General features: G+C 40.7%; 1 protein-coding gene, 2 long non-coding RNA genes and 1 other non-coding gene across 4 annotated transcripts; 3 read left to right on the forward strand and 1 right to left on the reverse strand.

Moving 5' to 3' along the window:
* Positions 1-203: 203 nt before the first annotated feature.
* On the forward strand, positions 204-806 carry LOC145711386 (uncharacterized). Its single transcript, XR_014135171.1, has 3 exons — positions 204-507; positions 546-640; positions 683-806. It is a non-coding gene; the product is annotated as an uncharacterized LOC145711386 (long non-coding RNA).
* Positions 807-10644: 9838 nt separating this feature from the next.
* LOC145710845 (uncharacterized) lies at positions 10645-11984 on the forward strand. Its single transcript, XR_014135092.1, has 6 exons — positions 10645-10796; positions 10861-11079; positions 11157-11384; positions 11424-11601; positions 11645-11714; positions 11766-11984. It is a non-coding gene; the product is annotated as an uncharacterized LOC145710845 (long non-coding RNA).
* Positions 11985-15750: 3766 nt separating this feature from the next.
* Positions 15751-15866, forward strand: TRNAL-CAA (transfer RNA leucine (anticodon CAA)). Its single transcript has 2 exons — positions 15751-15788; positions 15821-15866. It is a non-coding gene; the product is annotated as a tRNA-Leu (tRNA).
* Positions 15867-16773: 907 nt separating this feature from the next.
* LOC145712047 (uncharacterized) lies at positions 16774-17941 on the reverse strand. Its single transcript, XM_081789735.1, has 3 exons — positions 17784-17941; positions 17052-17147; positions 16774-16858 (listed from the first exon to the last, which is right to left on the reverse strand). The coding sequence occupies exons 1-3, from the start codon at positions 17903-17905 to the stop codon at positions 16774-16776; spliced, it is 303 nt and encodes a 100-aa protein (XP_081645861.1). The 5' UTR covers positions 17906-17941.
* Positions 17942-21519: the final 3578 nt, after the last annotated feature.

Raw genomic sequence — 21519 nt, forward strand, 5'->3', positions numbered from 1 at the left:
GGAAATTCCAAGTCACCATGCCACGATTCTTTGCGTTAGAAAGAACAAATACAATTTTGATGTAGCAGCTAAAAGAATCCCTTTTTTTCTCATTTTAATGCTTGCTTTTGGATTGACATGTCAATAGATACTCATCAGTATGCAAATTGAAATATCACACAAGGAAGCTTGTGATTATTTCTGAGCGTATCATTTACCAAAAATGAGTTCAGTTCGAGGTGCAATTTCAAATATAAGGCATTATCTGAATACGATTGAAAGAGAAATTGCAGGATATACGACCATCGACCAAAGGAGCAGACGAAGACAGCCTCCAAAAAGACCAGCTTACCCTTTTAAACGAAAGTCGTTCTACAAAATTCATAGGCATGAGTCTTCTGATGAAGAAGAAGATTCATCAGATGAGCACGAAGATTCATCTGCCGAGGAGGAAGATTCATCTGACGAAGAAACTGTCAGTTTTGATGCTCTAGCTCATGAGCTTATTCAATTTTATCAAAGATATGGGTAAAAATCTATTAAAAATAGTATTTAAATTTTCTTAGAATTGACCATTACTGGACTCGATACGGAGCTGTTGGAGCTAGAGGAAAAGGCTGTCGAGGCGGCGGGGATTTCTGCTTATTTTTCAATAAAAATGGTAAAGCACTTGCTCGTTGATTTCTCTAAGCCTCTTATCAAGGTGCCTTCGTGAAAGCGTACGAAGAGTCAAAGAAGAAATTCGTTTTCGATGAGTACGAGCTTGATATTCGTCGACAACCATTCAAAGATCTCTTTCGGCTTTGAGAATAAATAATGACTTGATATTTTTCGTGTGAATCTTGGAGTGTGTCTAAACTCTAGAACTTTTGTGTGAATAAGAGCGTCTAATCAATTTGGTGGAGGATGTTCCAGCAAGGCGCTTCCGTCTCCCCCACGTAAGCACTAAACGGATTACGCTCGTTGGAATTTTGTGTTCGCGCCTCGCGCCAAATACGGGCGTTAAATTCTGTAATTTAAAGTTATCAGCAACTCTCTGTCTCGTTTCGCAAGTCAGAGAAGGTCAGTGTCAAGAGTTTTCTATTCCCGGTTTTTAGATAAGATAAGAAACAGTGTATGTAAATTCCTTGGATCATCTTGCGCCAGAATATCTAAGTTCCCCTTTTAACTTCGAATTGGGGCAACAACTCGAAGGAAAACGGGCGGCGGGTTTGTTCACGCGAAATCTTGCCCATTTACCGCATTCAGAAGAGTGTTTCTTGATAAGTTAGGAAGCACGCAAGTGCGAGAGGGTTATCCAAGCCAACTGCGGCTTCCTGATAGCACCGAGCGGTCCTCAGGACTGTTCTGCAGCACCTTTGAAAATGAGGCTCGAGGGAGAAAGCGAGAGAGTTGAAGTTTTCTTCGAACGGTCAAAGATAAACTGTGAGCCACTGAACTTCTTGATAACCCAACGATATAAGCTGATGTAACGAATTTGCGACGGGCAGACATGATGACCTTGGATAGACACGTTTGCGCTTAGTTGATTTTTTTGTAAACATACCATTTCATCGAAGTAACTAACTTTTGGACCAGCAGCTATCGTGTTGCAATGTTAAGACAATCTTGAAATTCGCATTGTGCGTCGAAAATCTAAGTTACGGTGACTGGCCTGGTAATCGATCAAAGTTAGGGACGGTAATAACGTGACCAGCCGAGAACGTGTCTTTTTAAAAATCGTCTCAGACATGATAATCCTTTTTGGCATGGCTTGCCGTCACCGACTGGGTCACCAACAAAAATATATCGTAAGCTGCGGAAACACTTCTGTCAAATGCAACATGCATTAGAAATTTGGCGCTCTTCGGATTGTCGAAAGCCTCAAAAAGCATTCTAATCGCTCGTTAGGTTAAATCAAACATTTCAAAATCGAGTAATCGACAAGGTTGGTGCTACATCAAGCAAATCAGCTGCGCTTTATGTTCGATAACCCGCCAGCTGCGGAGTTATTTTGATAGCAACGAGGAAAAAGCGCTTAGATGGCGATTTTTTGACCTTCCACGTAGCAAATTATGACAAAACAAAAGCAGTTGGTCTTTTGACTTGTTGGCTCTCACTCCTTCAGGAGCATTTTTGTTGAGAAAAAGAGACTCCGTTCTTTTGCATTTTTCTAATAAAAATGTCGCTGATACTGATGTATCTTGACATCCTGTTTACAGTTTTTAATACTAACCCGGCGGTTTGAGTGTTGATCGATTATGTGTGCTCTTGCCGCAGTGATTCCGGGTGACGTTGTGGAGGCCGATTCTGGATACTTGCTTGTTCACGCTCATGTCACGCCTAGATTGCCGTCTGAGTTTATCATTCCTCGGTGCATGAAATTAAACGGCACCGAGGGGAATGCACTGGCTCAGTTTTATAGCACTTTGATATTTTAGTGACACGCTTTTTTGTGATTTTTTCGAGGGGGATGAAACAAGCTTAAAGGGAGATAGCAGAAGGCTGAGTAGAGGATTTTTGGGGCGGCTTGTTCAATCGAATTTTAGAGCTACTGTAGATATAAGTTTTAAAATTGGATTCTCGATAAAAAAAACTGAGATTTTGGTCTTTGAAGTCTAAATTCTATCGTCGCCAATTCTGCTGTCACATGTCAAAATCCACCTTTTCGAGGAGAGGGTGCTCTTGTGGCACTTTCGTCATATTTGCCTCCTGTGGCACTGTCTCTCCTGTGGCACTTGCGCTTGTTGTGGCATACCACAGGAGAGACAGTGCCACAAGAGAGACAGTGCCACAAGAGAGACATTTTCAAAAGCGTTCCCTATCAGATTTTCAAAATGATAATCTTCTTAGGGAATCCGCCGGCGGAGCGTGGCTCGCAGTTTTTTAGTTTCTATCTTTGCTGTTAGAACTTTTTCTGATTAAAATTTATTTTTCTACTTGGACGAAACTTTCCTTGACCTTTCATTGTCATTTCGTCAACTAATCATATCTCGTACTTACGGTGAGTTTTTCCGAAAATTTGGATTCTTGATATCAAGGATACAGAACTTATCCAACTGTTACATTGTAACATAACTCAATCGTCTATTGAAAGTTTAGTCCACCCAAAAAAATCATGTAAATCGAAAAAAGTTATCAAATGGAGAACAGCAAGGCGCGCACATGGAGATAGGTCGGTGGACTCCCTAAAATTATCATTTCGAGAATCTGATAGTTGAAAATGTCTCTCTTGTGGCACTGTCTCTCTTGTGGCACTGTCTCTCCTGTGGTATACCACAGCGGGCGCAAGTGCCACAGGAGAGAAAGTGCCACAAGAGAGACAGTGCCACAGGAGCACCCTTCCCCCTTTTCGACCCTCGAATCCAGATTCCGTTGTAATTAACCAATCTCGGTGTTATGTGTAAAATGGAGCCGCCAGTAGCTCCGGCAAATTTATAACGATTCCCATGTTCCCAGTCAGAAACATTCCTTCTTACAGCTATCTCATAAAGTTCTTTCCTCGCTGGGAGTTGTCGATAATTTCGAAAAGAGGATTGAATGAATTCTGGACATTCCATAATCCGCAACGATTACACGATTCTCTGACTGTATTTTTCGCAGAATATAAAATCGAGAGACCGGCTGCTTTCCAAGATCGATCGCTGCCACTTCCATCGTTTATTTGGAACTTTGTCGAAGACGTAACGAAAACAGGAGAAAACTGTGTTTTCGTTTTTCTCCCGTGAGAGCGGAACATCCCGTTTGAAGTCCCCTTTAATTACTTTCAAAATTTGACACGTCTCTCTAATTCTGGCGTCTGGATCTTGGAGCCTTGCGTCAACCAGTCACAAATTTCGACGATAACAGATCTCTTATCGGAAGCGTTCCAAATCAGCTTTTTAGAAAAAAACGATTTTTTTCCAGAATTAGGGTAAGGGTTAGGGTTAGTTAGGCAGGATAACTTATGCAGCATAAGTTATGCTGCATATCACATGCACCTCGATAGTGAAGAATTTTGCCCTAGTTTCAAATTGGAAGTTGTTTTTTACTTGAAGGAATGCCCTTGATATCGCTAAAAATAAGTGCTCTCTTTGCGAGTCCGAATTTCACAATGAAAACAAGAAGCAATTATCAAGAAACACACAAATGCAACCAACGAGTAGTAAACCAGATTATTACTTCTTTAGAACATTTCCTGGGCAAGCCACGTGGTACATACACAACTTGTTCAGCGGTTAATCGCACGAGCACCAACGTTAATGGGAAAATGCAAATTATCAAACCCCCTTGAGTCAGAAACGCTGCAGGAAGCCAACGCGGAAGTTTAAAGTCACTTTGTTACACGAAAAAAAGATTCGTGGAGCGGAAGGTGGACGCCTAAACAGGTGGATTTTTGCGAAATTCCGGAAGGCGGTAAGTTCCTTAAGATGGACGTCACTTCTTCTCCTCTTGGATCGTTTTCTTTGAAGAAATTAATCCAATTTTCAAGCGAAAAATTTCAACGTGCTTCTGTGTATGCATTAATTGAATTTCGTCTCTCCCACTAAATGACTTACTAGAATGCTCCCCTGCTCGACTTCCCGTTGAGTTTAAGTTCGTCAAGGTGGAAATTAGATTCTGCGGGTTGATAACATGCGATCTAAGCTAAAGAATCATATTAGGGGGTATTGCGCGAGCATGAGCGTTCACGAGTTTCTTTTTACCAGAGCTAAAAATAAGATGTTGCATTTTCGAGGTTCTTCAAGTTGAAGATCTTTCGCTTAAAATCGCGTAAACCTCAAAAATTTTATCCAGCAACGAGTGGAATGATAAGGATTTGAAAAATGCTCAAAAAAGTGAAAAACACGAATATCAACTGAATTATCTTCATTTGCAAAATAGCTCTATTCAAGAGCTTCAAGTTGTCATTAATTGCCGCGAAGATCGAATCATCCTTACGAGGCGATAAATTATTTGGACGTTGACGAAGAAGCTGGACTTGAACGTCGAGTCCTGCTTGAACAGCTTTCGCGAAAAAAACAAGAAGCGACGGGCTCTTCAGAGGACGAGAATGAATCGTGGCAACAGCTCCCGGAACTGTAGGCCACGCCAGCGGTAATAAAACAGAAAAAATTCACCTGGAGCAACTGCTTCATGAAAGCGAATGATTGAACTTTGGTGTGTCTTCTTTACCCTAGCAAAATAATTTTTTAAAATTATTCAGCGTCGTCAGAAAAAAAATGATGAAAACGAAGAGGTTTTCTTGATAATGATCTTTATTTGTAACTGACCCGGGCCTGACACGACGAGATGAAGAATTCTAGGTCAACTACATGTTTAAAATTCTATCTGTCTATCCTCTGTCCGTGAGAAAATGCTTGAATCACGTTTTCAGAATTCATCTGAACGCTGAATATTGAAAGTCATTGCTAAAATTTGTCATAACTTAGATTGAACCAGATTTTCTATTTTGAAATTTTATCATTAAAAATCTCTTCTCAGGAGGACAAGATCTATCCTATCTAGGATTATATTCTCAAAGGATTCGATGATATTTCCGGGTATATTTCTAAATATTCTTTTATAATCGTAGAAAGAGTTCAAGACAATTTATCTCTTAGGAGGTATGTTCGAGCGAAAGGGAGGCATTTCTAGGTTCCTTCTAGGCTTGACTCAGCAGGTGATCAGTCCTCATCCATCAAGCGATAAGACTTTTACGTCGGGGAAGAGAGCGGGATGAATGGCGATAACAAACTCGTAACCGCCCCGTCGAAAGACCTTCTAATCTACCCAAGTTGCTCCTGTTTCCTTAACGAGCTCAAGCAGAACCGTTATCGGCGATATCCCACGTGGAGAGAACCGATTAATCGTACCACGCCGAGTTAACGCGTAACAACTGCGCTCTCTCAAAATTTGATAACGCACGGCCTAAGCTACATTTCCCTCCTGCGCAAATATACGATTATATTAGTTGAACTTCGTGGCGCATCTGGTTGCCAACGAAACGCCATGCTCTCAAAAATCGAGCATCTGGTACCATTTATTCCTCCTGTTGTAAGAGTCATCAACGAAGAAATATCAGAAGAGCTTGCTCATCTATCTGAATCAGCAAAGACGAAAATTTCGGATTTTTATACTAGACTAAGGCTTCCTTTAACTGGAGCTCTTACTGGAGCTTTGTTCATGTACGGTTAAATTGAATTTATGCAATAAAATGGGTTCCGAAGAATATTTCTATTCTTGGCAAAAAAATTCTCTATTTTGTAATCAGTACTTGTCTAAGTCTTCATGAAAGCTGCATTACTACTATACAGTTTTATTTACCCGAAGTAAATAATATGAAACCCGCTTTTATTTGCTTCTTCAGAAAAATGAAATTTTCAACTTCGTAAAAGAGAAAATGATATTTCTTCGACTTCAAATATGTGGGCCGTTTCAGGAAGAATTTAAATCAGTCTTAGTATTCATAATGCTTTCTTTGCCTTCTGTCGTTTCAATTTATGCCGTTTACTGGTGCCACTGTTTGATGAACGAGAATCCTTCAATATTTTCAGCAAGAATTGGTCAAATCTCAGACCCTTCTTTATCTTGGTACCCGTCTGCTTCATTTCATAGCTCAATAGCGGCAAGTTCTATTTTTGCAGTACTGCCGTTTAATCATAAAGGATATCATCCCTTCCCTGATCTAGTTCCAGTTATTCCTATTGCTGTACAATTGATCAATGACGAAATCGTCGAAACCCTTAATCTTCTACCAAAATTTCGAAGGTCAAAGTGGTCAAATTATTTAAAAGCGATTCCAATTACTCTTTCAGGAGTTTTGTTGATGTACCGTATCTACCGCGCTTATAATTGAATTTATGTAATAAATTGAGGTTCGTCAGATGTTTCACTGAGAATATTTAATAAATATTGCCAGGAAATAATTATGTTACGAAAAGTTATAATTGCAAGAATTAACGAGACTAGCACTCAATAATACCGTAACATACCTACTTGTCGCTCAAACCACGAGCAATTACAATGAATTATTACAGAATCAGCATTGATTTGATATCACTCAATTAGTCCCCGCTTTACTAGGCGTGAATATTTCATTGTCATCCTCCGCCGCTAGTTACGGCATTAGAACTCGTTGCTTCGCGGTCGTCTCGCCTCGGCCGATTACGAGATTTTCGCGAAAAAAGATGAAAAATCGCATCACGTGCGCATTGGCTCCAATTTTTCCTCATCTTTTAGCAAACAAAAAATAGCACAAGATTTTCTCGCAAATCTTTCCACATCTTACCACGAAGAGATGATCAAATTAAAATTCGGTTTTTTCTCGCTTTAAAAGCTATGAACTTGGGTTTACGATGGCCCAGAATACGCAGATTCTTGCAATTTCGAATGAGTGTTTTTTCGTCAGTGAAATATTCGCCCGCTCGACCGCTCAAGATGAAATTGTTGTGAATATTTGCGGCGAAGATGTGCAACGCATCATGCAACGCTGCGTCCGCGATTAACGATTTTGCGCGAGCATTATGGCACGCAGGGTTCCAATTTTGGCCGAAAAAATTTTGGAGTGGAGTGGAGAGATGAGTGGATAGCCCAAAAATTTTTTTGAGCGGAGTGGAGCGGTGAGTGGATGCCCAAAAAAATTGGTTGAGCGAGTGGAGTGGGTGAGCGGAGTGGATTTTGAGTGGATTTTGAGCGGATTTTTAGGGAAGTTTGAGCGATAAAAAAATTTTTTTTGCATTTCATGCACCGTACAATACACTCAAAAAAGAGTCGAGAGGCCGGGTTTTTTTTTTAAAGATTTCATTCTTATATTTTTAGTCAATTTACAATTATATTCTCGGAAGCATTGACTCATTGAAGATATATTCTTAGCAACCTTGAAGTTCATGAGGTACTGAGGAACAAACAGGGTCGTTTCATTCTTAAATCCATTATAATGGGTCGTTGGGGGGAGGAGGGTTTAGTTATCAAAAAGGTTAAAAGAGAGCAGAGGAACAAAAAAGGTTCGACCCCCACGAGCAGACAGAAACCGAAGTCTTCTTTGCACGCCGGGAGCAAGCCTTTCCTTTTCTGAAAAAGGGGTTTTAAGAAAGAGGGGGTGAAAGGAAGAGAAAGAGGGGCGTAAAGAAGAGAGGTTGAAAGAGGTCGGGCCCCCACGAGCAGACAGAAACCGAAGTCTTCTTTGCACGCCGTGAGCAAGCCTTTCATTTTTCGAGATAAAAAGGATTTTAGAGGGGGTCTGATCATCAAACTTTTATGAAGAAGTTGGTCCTAAATTAAAGGTTGATCCTGATATTATATCAGTGATTTATTCTCTTGATTATCCCCTGAGAGAATTTGATTCTTCATTTAAAGATAGACAAAACTCGGTATCCAATCAGAATACGAGAAAAGGGGCGCTAAAGACAAAAATCCACTCCATCCGCTCAAAATCCACTCCATCCGCTCAAAATCCACTCCATCCACTCGAAATCCACTCCAAAGCATATTTTACAGGTTGGAGTGGAGTGGAGCGAATGAGTGGACACTAAAAATATAGGCTGAGCGAGTGGAGTGGAGTGGATCCACTCCGCTCACGCTCCACTCCACTCCGCTCAAAATCCACTCCATCGCTCAGCAAAATTGGAGCCCTGATGGCACGTCTCTTTTTTGAACCGTTCCCGGAAGACGACACATCACATAACACCGGCGGCAACGAGGACACGAGAGAAATCGGATATCGACCGGTAATTTCCCTTGTTAATGCGGAGGGTACAGCAGTTAATGATTTTTGAAGATAAGTCTTCAACTACAAGGAATCCTCTAAAATAACACTACGCTCGAACCGAAAGAAACCGCTCAAAAAACCGTCAATCAAAGCTCTAGAACCGCTGTTTGTGTTTTGCCTGCTCTGTAAGCTACAACAAGTTGAAATTCCTGCAAAAATGAGAAAGGAGATTTTAAGGAAGATAGGTTTTTATTACTTTGCATGAAACTTGAATCCCTCCTTTTCAGGACGGATATCGGCAGTGTCGTTGGTTTTCCAACGTCCATCATTTTCTCAAGATTCTGGAACGTTTCGAGGGGTACAAGGTGCAGTGACCCCCTCCCTCACAACCCCGCCTCGATATCTAAAATTTAATTCTTGACATAAATTCGACATTTAAATTGAACAAAAAAATCCAAAATAATCTTAGTTTTACCTGTTTTTCTGTGCTCTCGGACCGGAAAAATCCGAAGACTGAGGATCCGCGCTCTCCGAGCCCTGACAACAACGCGAGTTCTAGAGACGTTCCAAGAATAGAAAACTTCAAAACACTGCCTCTCTTTTTCGTTGTCAGGAGATTTGTCGCTAATTCCGACTTATCAATCTAGCCTTCTTGAACCCAGACAAAGAAACGACATGGCATGCTTATTTTTTTATTTGGGTTGTGTAAAACTCAAGAGGAGCGATTTGTAGCGGAGCCGTGTCGAACGTGGCTAAACCGATTTTTAGAATATTTAGCTTTTTCGCTAAATATTTGGATCCCAATGTGAGCATTTGCGCATGTTTCTTGGTTGCGACGAGTTGGTACTTTTGCCCGTGCGATTCTGTTTTCTGCTGGGCTGCTCACAATTAGGAGGTTCCAGGGAAGGGGACATGATAGGAGTGTCTTCTATCATTGGTGTAGCAGCACATCGTTGACAAAAAAGAAATAAAATTTCGATTTGATAAAGAGCTGATTTGAGGAAACGAGGAGGAACATTATTGCGTTAGCTTGATTTTGCGCTAGATCAAAGTGATGATATCGATTTGAACCTAATGAGAAAAAGCCAAAAATCGTATTATCCATTCTTGGTCGAGAATTCATCGGAACATGTTGAACAGCGATCGCTCTAATTGGGCGATTTCCGCGCTCCTGCTGAACATGTTTGATGAGCTGGAAAGAGTTGAAAGCGCGCTTCTAATCTGATTTGAGCTCTAGAAACCGAGCCAAGTTCTATTATGGAAGTTATCTCCTGCAGAATGTCAGAAAGGAGCGATCGAAAAGCCGCGAAAATGGCGATTTATTCATTATCTCTGAAACGAAGAATGGAAATGGAAAGCTTGCAATTGTCTGATTTCTTCCGTAATATTCAGTCGATGGAAAAACTGCTCAAGCAACAATTTTGGTACTTTTGAAGTCGTCTGCGGTCCCAGGCGATTGGTTTGGACTAGGCCTGTTATGCCCTTCGTGGTTTTTCGCCACTCAATTTGGTCGACAAGGAGTCGTTTGTTTTTCGAAGATATTCAGGGCTCTTCTCACGAGTGAGGCCTTGCTGTATTGCAAAATTCTGTAGCTCTATCAGTAGTTAGAAAATTCTGTATTTGACCTTGAGCAGGACGACTACACTAGAACTCAGTATCTTAGGATGCTCACTTCTTATGCAGTATGACAAGTCCTTGGAGCACCCAGCTGAAAAAGCTGCGATCTCCGCAGTTTTATTTTTGTACCAATAGTAAGAATTCGTTTTATATTATCAACAAGAGTTTGATAGCAGCCAGCTTCGTTTATTGAAAATTGGCTCACTTGAGCGCTCTTCTTTTGAATGTAGTCAATTAAAATGCTATTAGTAGAAGATATTTATCCGGTGGCGACGCGGTAGCATCAACAAATTGAAAACTGTTGATTGAAAACATCAACAAGGTCAAAGAGTGGACGTGTCAACTGTGTTCAATATCAACTTGACCAGACGCCGTTACTTCAATCTAATAACAACCAAAGACCAGCACATCAATTCGAGAGATACTCAAAGCATTAAAATATGATGTTAGGGTCAAATTTTTTAATTGCGCTGAGCATTTTCTGTAAACAAGGGGACGCTTATAGAAAGTGCCAAGATCAGATGAAGTATTTTAGAAGAAATCAAGAAGCAAGGTAAAGAACTTGAAAACCTCAGAGAATCTCAAGAATTGAAGGCGCTTTGACAGTAGATTTTTAGGTCACTTTTCGATCTGCCACGATGCCAAGCTGATGGAACTTATTTTCCCGTTCAATGTGAAAGCGACTTTTGCCAGTGCGTGGAGCCCTCAGGAAGATAAATTGTATCAATTAAATATTCGTCACAAGCGCCTTTTTTCACCTGCTCGTATATTTCTTTCGCGTTGTTTATCCACAAACAGATATATTGATGGTACACGGAAGCACTATCCCACAGAAGGTACTAAGAATTAAAATTCAAAAATGTGACCAAGAACTAGTCCCAACCTTGTTTTTAATTAAGATCTATTAATTAAGGAGAGCCGTCTTGCGGGCAAACTGGAGGTCTAACTCTTAGATGGCAAACTTGCTCAACAACGGACAAGCATGGCAACAGTCAGCGGGCTTCTAAAACGCTAGAATTGATAATATTGCATTCTCAGGCAATTTTTGCCGATAAAAGCGCGAAACGAGCCCATTTGAAGAAAACTGACCCCTGGAGCGGATTCTACCGCAGCTCCGATTTTGGTCATCTCCGGGACCAAGGTATTTAGAGTCTTTTTTCTCCGCCGAGTTTTGATTTAGATCGCGCCGAAACGCGAGAATTTCAAGTTTGTTGTTGCATTCAGCGTTGATCGAGATGTAGCTCTCAAGAATTCGGGCTTGAGGAGCAGTGATTTAGAAAGAGTTATTCAAATCTTTCGTAAGCCCAAATCCAGCGGAGAAGTGTTGCCTTCCCATCTGGAATAAGTTACATCTACAAGTAAGGAGCCACTCAACTCTGGAGAGTCATCAATCGTTTTTAGAGTTAACATAAGATGGCCTTCTTCCGACGCCGCTTGCCTCCAACGCCTTGAGCTTCAAACTCCTTACCAGGTCTAAAAAGCCAACTGCACAAACAGCACCATCAACAGTTTTATTCTTTAGAAGCTGAAGCTAATCAGAGATTTCACGAGCAGCGCTAGAGTTTCCAGCGACGGTTTGAACAAGCTCGTTTACTTTGATAGCCCCTGTGAACCGCTGCCCGTAACGAGGCAGGATTACAATCAGACTTGCTTGGAGAAGTATGAATGGGCCTTTGATAACTGAAAATGAGATACTTGCTGGAACTTACTGTACACTTGAAATTATACGAACATTGACGAGTCGGCACTTTTTGTTCAGTATTTTAATTGATTGTCAAATTTATTTAACCAAAAAAAATAAAAAGATACTAAAGACTCTTATTTTATGGTTTTTAGATAATTTAATCCGAAGTGCTTTTTCGGTTTATAAATTGGCAAATCTCTTCGTTTGGATACCAAATATCATTTTATCTTGACACTAAAAACAGCCCGCTTAAAATTCCAATGTGCCCAGTTCTCGAAGAAAAAGCTTCTAACCAGTTTCCTCGTTTCTTATCATACATTTCTGTCTGACGGCTGCGGTTCCAAAATCAGTCCGAAAACGAGATGGAAAGTGCGATCACTAAGGTGACGTTTTGTGGTTCTGTCCAGGAAACACTTTTTGGTGACTACACTTTCAAAGGGAAAGAAGATTTATTGCAGCTTTCATTTTCAAGAAGAAGATATTCCATTGGTTCGTAGGGCATCGTTGTACAGCCGTCCGATGAGTTCTTTTCGCGGAGGAAATGGATTAAGGATCACCCAAGCGATAATTTTTATGAAGCCTTATTGGTCCAAAAACGGGCTCATTTTTTGATAAACAAATTAAGAAATTATGATGATTGAGTGGCCCGGAAGATAATTTCGAGTACCCTACTTAGTTTAAGTAGTCAACTGTAAAACAGTAAGAGCAATACTGTGTCATGATGTCACGTTTAGCTCAAATGCTGCGAATTACGCGAAAACCTATTCGTTAGGTGATTATTTTGAACGCGCGTCAGTTCCGAAACATTTTGGAGCTCATTTGGATGTACAAAAATACAGAAGGGCCCTCAATTATCGCCTCCCGAACCTGCGACTTGGTCCATTTCTTGCTCCGCCTTTTGGAATTTTCGTTGGCGCCCTTTGTGACCTCTTTTCAGGACTTGAACGAGTGGGAAGCCGTCCAAGTCGCAGGTTCGGGAGGCGATAATTGAGGGCCCTTCTGTATTTTTGTACATCCAAATGAGCTCCAAAATGTTTCGGAACTGACGCGCGTTCAAAATAATCACCTAACGAATAGGTTTTCGCGTAATTCGCAGCATTTGAGCTAAACGTGACATCATGACACAGTATTGCTCTTACTGTTTTACAGTTGACTACTTAAACTAAGTAGGGTACTCGAAATTATCTTCCGGGCCACTCAATCATCATAATTTCTTAATTTGTTTATCAAAAAATGAGCCCGTTTTTGGACCAATAAGGCTTCATAAAAATTATCGCTTGGGTGATCCTTAATCCATTTCCTCCGCGAAAAGAACTCATCGGACGGCTGTACAACGATGCCCTACGAACCAATGGAATATCTTCTTCTTGAAAATGAAAGCTGCAATAAATCTTCTTTCCCTTTGAAAGTGTAGTCACCAAAAAGTGTTTCCTGGACAGAACCACAAAACGTCACCTTAGTGATCGCACTTTCCATCTCGTTTTCGGACTGATTTTGGAACCGCAGCCGTCAGACAGAAATGTATGATAAGAAACGAGGAAACTGGTTAGAAGCTTTTCTTCGAGAACTGGGCACATTGGAATTTTAAGCGGGCTGTTTTTAGTGTCAAGATAAAATGATATTTGGTATCCAAACGAAGAGATTTGCCAATTTATAAACCGAAAAAGCACTTCGGATTAAATTATCTAAAAACCATAAAATAAGAGTCTTTAGTATCTTTTATTTTTTTGGTTAAATAAATTTGACAATCAATTAAAATACTGAACAAAAAGTGCCGACTCGTCAATGTTCGTATAATTTCAAGTGTACAGTAAGTTCCAGCAAGTATCTCATTTTCAGTTATCAAAGGCCCATTCATACTTCTCCAAGCAAGTCTGATTGTAATCCTGCCTCGTTACGGGCAGCGGTTCACAGGGGCTATCAAAGTAAACGAGCTTGTTCAAACCGTCGCTGGAAACTCTAGCGCTGCTCGTGAAATCTCTGATTAGCTTCAGCTTCTAAAGAATAAAACTGTTGATGGTGCTGTTTGTGCAGTTGGCTTTTAGACCTGGTAAGGAGTTTGAAGCTCAAGGCGTTGGAGGCAAGCGGCGTCGGAAGAAGGCCATCTTATGTTAACTCTAAAAACGATTGATGACTCTCCAGAGTTGAGTGGCTCCAAATGGTAATGACTTTCACACGTTTGAGTCATTTTTTCTTCTTTAGTTCAAGAAGGTAGTTGGTCGAATTTATTAAGGGTGTCACTATGAAAAATCTCGAAGAAAAGTTAGGGTTAGGAAAAGTTAAAATGAGCTCTACGCTATTTAATTCCACAAAATAAACGGTTAAATTTTTATGGACTTATTTTAATTCGAGAATTTAATCTGACTGTATAATGTAAAAATAGATTTGCGCGCCTCGGAAGCGGCCACTAACACATCGCAAGGCGTAAATCATAACATGCGCCGCATAAATTGTTATAGAGCAGAACCGCTTGTCGAAAATTGTTTTAGTAAAAAACACATGTTTCTGGGTCGTCTACGTGTTGGAAAATAGAGGAGAGTTAATTACCGTAAGACCAGTTTCGGCGATATTTGTGTAGTAACGCTTGTGTGGAAACTTTATTCCGCGATGTAAGATTAAAAATAGCCAGGCCAATCTTTAATTGAGCAATTTGTATAACAACCGAAGTTATTATTCAATAACTCAGTTCTGGCACCACGTAGCTGGAAGTAGTACTGCAGCTGGTCGCGCAGGAATCGTCGGTTGTTATCTTTCTAGGGTTAGCAACAGCAAGCAAGAAATGATGATTCAAATATACGCTCTACGGCTTTCATATAAGAAATCTTTCAGACCCTGACTCAGGTTTTCTACACAGGTTGCCTGGTTCAGATATCAACCTCTGACTTATAGTGTCTTTCATTCTAGGGCTAATAAGGCCTGCTCGTGACCCTCGAAAAAGCTTGAAGCTAGCGAGTTTAATAAATCGCCGTCAAGCACCTCAAAAGCCTTTTTGGCGGAAAATTATTCACCGCGTAAGATTCTACCGCTTGTTATTTTCGCGCTTTGACTCAACCCAGTCCCTTTTAACATTGTCGATTCTGTGATTTCGGCCACGTCGCAATCCTAAAACAATTTTTTAGAATCGTTTTAGAATCGAAAAGACAGCTTTTGATAAAAACGAGCTGATAACGAAATACAATTGTCTAGGATGCTGAGGAAAATATCTCAAGTTCCGGAACTGCGCGAAGCAAATTCCATGAGTTCCATTTATCCGGAAATGCACCACGCTCTTCCCACGGTATTTTTAGACTTTTGGCCAAATCCAAAGTCACCCGCCGAGAGTCGCGATAACTTTGGTTATCAGTTCTGAGCCAAGTTCGTCGTCTGACGCGAAAGCTGAAATCAATGACGATATGAGACTGAGTATCGCTAATTCCGGACGATGGAAATTCATTTTAACGGGACCTAGACCCAGCCCTTATCACTTGCATATCAACTCGGCGGGTGACACAAAAATGTGCCAACAAGAGCTGATAACGCCAAATGCTAAGCAGTTCCGTCGAGTTTCGCGTGAAACGAGAGCTAGTTTTTCACTTTCTTGAAAATTTCAATATTCAGTAAGTCGCTACATTTACAGTACTTCTTATCGCCAATCCAGAAACCTATCTGAAAAGAGGCTGACAGCCGCTTTACAGCTTAAATAACCGCATACTGATAAGATACTTAAAATTATTAGGGCTCCTCTAAAACCTAATCCTTCAACGATAGAAATCACAGTTTTACTTCCTCGATTTTTGACTCAGAATCTGAGAGTCTGGGTGACAAAATCAGAGGTACTCTTCGTGTCAGGATGGCCGAGCGGTCTAAGGCGCCAGACTCAAGCAAGTGCTTGCGCTGCATCAGCGTACCGAGTGTTCTGGTCTCCATTTGGAGGCGTGGGTTCGAATCCCACTTCTGACACGGTTTTTGATAGCGGATATCGGCGACCGCGGTCATTTTCGGCCTCGAAAGAGACGAGGAATTTTTATTGAGCTAAAGTTTATGATGTCCAGAAAAGAACTGTTGTTGAAAAAGAAAGTAAGCTAACCACAAAACGACTTCAATTCCTGAATTCGGGACTCCAGTGTGAATCCCGCCGGAAAATGAAATTTCCTTTGGATACTGAAGTGCGGCTTACCAGAATGATTGACAGCATTGCCTTTGTGATTTTCCAGGTCAAAGTGTGGTTCACCAGTTCCCACTCTTTCCTCGTGTATTCACCATCGCCTGAATCAAATCGTTTTCAAGCCACTTTTGAAACTGTTAGTTTCGCCTAGTTTCCGCGTCTAACTCGGTTTCAATTCGAATTTCAAATTGAGTCTAGGTCAGCCGAGTTTTCATTTTCTCTCGCTCTCCAGTGTGGAATTATTCCGGCTAATCTCATACGTTCCGCCGAGCAAAACATAGAGAATCGTCTGAAGAGTGTAATTATATTTACCGTTCAAGTCGCCAGCCAATCCCCCCGTGGTTAAGTCCTTGTTGGAACTTCCTTCGTGAAAAATGATTTATTCAAGAAATCTTGAACCTGCGATCCGGAAGTCAAGCATCTTTACTTCAAGTTTTTCTACGGTTAACAAATATTCAAGAATTTTATTAGCCATAAAAAAGCCGCAAGCGGCTTTGGAGACATAATTTTTGAAATAAAGCTTGATCTTTTTTCGATAAAAATTCTTCAAAGAATTGGTCTCTAATTGAACTCTAATTTGAGAGTGTTCGGCGGTTACTCGTTCTAGCTAGCGTTACGGGCAGTAAAGTGACTTTCTCGAAAATGATGCTCAAGTGATTGAATCCTTGATTCAAGTACTTGTCTCTTCAATCACCGATTCTATCATGATTCGGTTAAAAAGGAAGTACCCTCCTTATAAATCGGAATTGCTTCACGTCCGATGCTTCTGAAGTACGCTTCTGAGCAGCTGAAAACATTTTTATCAAGAGTGTCAAGTTGAAAAGGCCAGTGAACAATTACTGTCACAAATTGTACTAAAAGAGACAGAAGAAGGAGGACTAGAACTTCTTTGTAAGGTGCAGCTGACTTTTTGCCGGTGTTAAGAATGTCTTTCCTTTTCCAAAGTCAGCTGTTTTGTGAACTCTGGCACTTTTGATCACCTGAAGGCCTCTTGAGTTGTGAGTGATTTGTTCTGGTCCTTGTCGCACACTCGGTAGGAGCCTGAGTTCAATCGCTGGACCAGCAGTTCTTCAGGGCTGAAACATAAACTCATTAACTGAACTTTTTCTGAACTTTACAAAAAAAATCGATATTTTTTCCAACAAAAAGAGTTCTCACGTTTTTTCGATAGCATAAAATAAGATTACAAGCCCTATCTAAGGCTATCTTGGAATGTTAATTTCCACTAATTGCAGTCCTTAGCTCGAATTTAGTGCAGCTCTGGCAAGGTTGTCAGGTCGACCGCCAGCGAGGGGATAACACTTCTTCGCGGGCGATCTCAAACGTGACTAGCTGGGATCCAACAAGGCCCCTCAAAAAAAACTTCAAGCGCTGGCGCAAATGCGGATATTATGACCATTTCGGCTAAGGGGGCTCCACTCGACCGCTATTTTTACATGTTTATGAATATTCGATATAGAGAGGGGACACGGGCGACCCACTTTGATGCCGTTCTGTCTACGCGGCACCTTTTTAAATGGAGTATATGCATTGTAAATTTATTTTTAGAACATTATCGTTTTCGGTTGAATTCCGGATGCGATTATTTTTGAATATATATGGTACTATGCAAATCTTGAGAGCATTTAGTGCACTTTAATTGGCGTTTTATCGCATTTCCAATAAAAATATTTTGCTTTATCGAAGATACACCCTTAATTTCAGGAGCTCACATGTCTTGACTCTGATCGGCAAACATTCTCTGGAACATGTTATTCGCGAATTCCTCTCTTTTTTCGTCAAAATCAGGCATCGCCGAGGCCAAAACTATTATCATTCCACGGGCGAGTTTCATCCTTTCTTTCTGATAATTTTCTTTCGAGCGAAAAAATTCGAGCTCTTTGAGAACGGGACTTCCAGTGAACGCTTTGTTGACTTTTCCAACTTCGTGGAAAAATGCCAATCGGGAATCAAGGATGATCAATTCTGATGAATTAATGAATTTTTAAGACTTCTTGTTTTCGATTAATGAACTCTGTTGATCCGCACTTGACCGCGTGCGAATGTAAAGTCAGATATCTAAATGACGCTAGAGGACAAAATGCAGCTCAAGTACTTTGCTCATCGACGAGTCATCGTCACTAATGACCCTGTCTGTCTGAAAGCTGCATTTTACAGTGACAAAAGAGCGGATTTTTCGATCTTGAAAATTTTTTCGTCAGCGCTTTGATGGATACATTTGAGCTCGCAGTTGTGAGAGTCAGGAAATCTGTCTCAATCAAACAAAAAATGACGAAAAAAAATTACTAAATATAAAAATGAGAGGTATTTTTAAATTATGTTTCCTATTGGAAAGCATATTCTGCGACGATAAATACATAACAGTACTTGCTCAATCAGAATCAACCGGCGTACCGTTGCTCAGCTACAAGATAAGTGCGGATGGAAGCTTTTATGAAGAGCAGAAGTTCGAGCTGCCGCTTGGAGAAACTCTAAGTGCCAGTGGGGTTGGTGTTGTCAGGAATCGAGATAGTAAATTTTGTTTATTGATGTGAGATCTAAGTCTATAGAATCTATATAGATTATACTATAGTATAGATTGATGAGTGTCACAAAATTATTAAGAAATAAATGAGTAAATCATATTATTCGAAATTATAAAAATAGAAGTATACTCAGCTAAATAAATATTTTCTGGTTTTCACTTTTTGAAATAAATCTCACCTTGCATCAAATTTTTTCTCATGTCAGGGGTGTCCTCTACATTTTCGGCGGTTATCCGAGCAACTTGAAAATCCTGCAGCTCGAATCTGGCTGCACTTTCAGAAAGCTCCCCACATCCCTTCCTCTCCCCTTCGAAAGCTACTACGGCTCAACCGAATCGATCCGCGATAAGGGTATTCTACAAGAGCGCTTTGGAACTTGTTTGAATGACAAAACCATACTTTCATAGTTTTTCTATGCTTCGGAGGTGGCGGCTCAACCAGGAATTGCGCGACATGGGATGGTTCTAGAGCAACGTGAGTTAGAGCTTTTTTTCAAAAGTAGCAATCTTTTTTTTTTGTTTTGTTTTGTTTATTTATAAGTGCACTTATGGAAGGCAGTCGTACAGCGCCCCAATGAAGGGGTTCCGAGTCTTACGTACAGAGAGGATTTAAGCAGTTTTGCGTGTGTTCAATAAAGGGTAAGATAAAACTAAGCGGCATGGGACTTACTTCTGCGGGTGGCTTCGTGATCTGGGAACGACGGGGACTTCTCCATTCGGGATTACTTATTGCAGCGATGCGGACAGGCTTTACGAAGGCACGGCGCCAATCAGCTGCTTATCGTCGAAGGAGAGCCACTTTGTGTCGAAAATCGCCAGCATCGCCACCATCACACGCTTGCAGAGTCGTCCAGGATTCCTTCTTCTTCCATTGAGTTGTCTTTTCTATAAATTACTCAGCAAGACAATAAGTCGTAAATCTGACAGCTTTGTGAAAGAATTGATGGATGATATCCAAAACACATCGAAATCCGGAGACTAATGAAAAGTTGATGGAGAAGATTCTTGGGTGAAGAAGAGGACGTTTTATTTTTCATGAAAATAATTTCCTTTGTTAATTTTACAACAATGGATCAACAGACGGTTCAAAAGTTTGATCACGTTCTACAACTTAATTATTAGCGAGATATCAGAAGACAATTCGTGGTGGGATATGACACTGAATTCATCATTCTATCTACTAATGACAACTACGCGGGGCCGAAGAAAGATTTACTGAAATCAATCTTCAAAAAAAGAAGTAGGTATCTCGAATGTGGAATCAATTTTTGTTTCAATCGGAAGTTCCACGTATCTGCCAATAGGTCGTTTGGGCAGGGAGTAGTATGGAAACGCACTTTACGAAAACGCTGCGAAATGCCAAGGTGTATTTTTGACCTTCGGTGAATCTGGCGGACTGGGCGAAGTACTTTCCCAAACTCATCATGATTTGGAAAGCGTTTGTGATGATCATGAAGCCTTGAAGTTCAAAACAACTGATCATGCCGACTCTCACAGCCACTGTACCAGCCACTGGTATATGCCTTAAAGGAGATCGTCACGGAAATTCGATCGAAGAAGACGATCTCTGGCTGAACTCGATTCTTGCCATCGCCGAACTCGCAAATGAAAAATTAGAAAACACCTCGGACTACATTCCACTGACAATAATTCTTCAAGAAGGCTCAGCAAGAGAGCTTAAAATCCTAGCTTCATTATTGTTACTCTCTCCTATTCTCCAACCGACGCTTATTCTCCTCGATGGGACTGGAGGATTGGCTCAGCTTCTACAAAAATTGTAACCGGTTTTTGGCGGAATATTCTCAACCCGATGCGACAAAAAATGCAGCTCGAAGATACGCTCAGCTTATTTTAAACAGATACTCATACTTTGAAACATGATACTCGTCTGAAGTCGTTGCAAGTGTCACCAAAAATATTAGAAATTTTGAAGTCTTCTTGAGCTCTTGTCAATTTAAAGATGAAAGTGTCTATGATATTAACGAGCTCATGGAGTCGGTGCAGAAGATCTTCACGAAATATTTCGTTCTAAGGACAGAAACGTCCAATGATTATAAAAAGCTAATCAATCTTTGCATCTATCCGAGCGTCCCAGTCAGTCAATTATCAAAAGACGACTGTATGCATCGCTGTCTTGAGTACAGTATCAGAACTGACAATATCCAAATCGCAGAAAATATGCTTGTCAAATCAGCGAACGACTATAACTTGGAATCATGGATGACGCAGTATGGAATTTACGACGCGTTTTTCGTAGAAACCTTTCGACTGGACAACGCTGATTTTATGGGCCAAGTTCTCGATAATCAATCTAAAGACTATCTCGAAGACGAATTCATTAATTAACCGAAATTCGCTGACTACATTGCTTCATGGATGACTTCAATGCAAAGTGGCTCGCTAAAGAAAGCGTCAAGTGTTGATTACAGATCAAAGATTGCGAAGAACAAAAGTGGGTTGAGATCAGTAAGTCCTCAGAAAATCAGCAAGACTTGACTTAATCTAATGACGGTTCGATAAACTGAACTTACTCTGGAATTTTGGGAGAACCAAAAACTCAATACACTAAGCGCTCAAAACACGTGGTCCAACTATCGGACCACAACGCATTATCCAGCTCCGCGCGGCGCGCCAAATTCAGAGTGTGAAAAAGAGCGCTCAGGACTTTTGGCTCTAATTGACGTGTCCGTCGAGTAAAAATTCTCGTAAATGTATTGCTGGAAAGCTTGAGCCCTCATCTATAAAAATCAGCCATTGTTTTTTGAAAAATCTGTTGCGATTTTCCATCAGAAAGCAAAATGAGCTCCGTGGCAAAACGCCACCACTTTTGAGTTTTCATTCGAAACTTCACAGAGTTGTTTGTTTCTGTCATATCAGCTCACATTACAAAATTCAGGTCAAACATATATTTTCATAAAAAGTCC

Source organism: Oikopleura dioica, chromosome 1 (assembly GCF_907165135.1).
Source record: "Oikopleura dioica chromosome 1, OKI2018_I68_1.0, whole genome shotgun sequence".
NCBI lineage: Eukaryota > Metazoa > Chordata > Appendicularia > Copelata > Oikopleuridae > Oikopleura > Oikopleura dioica.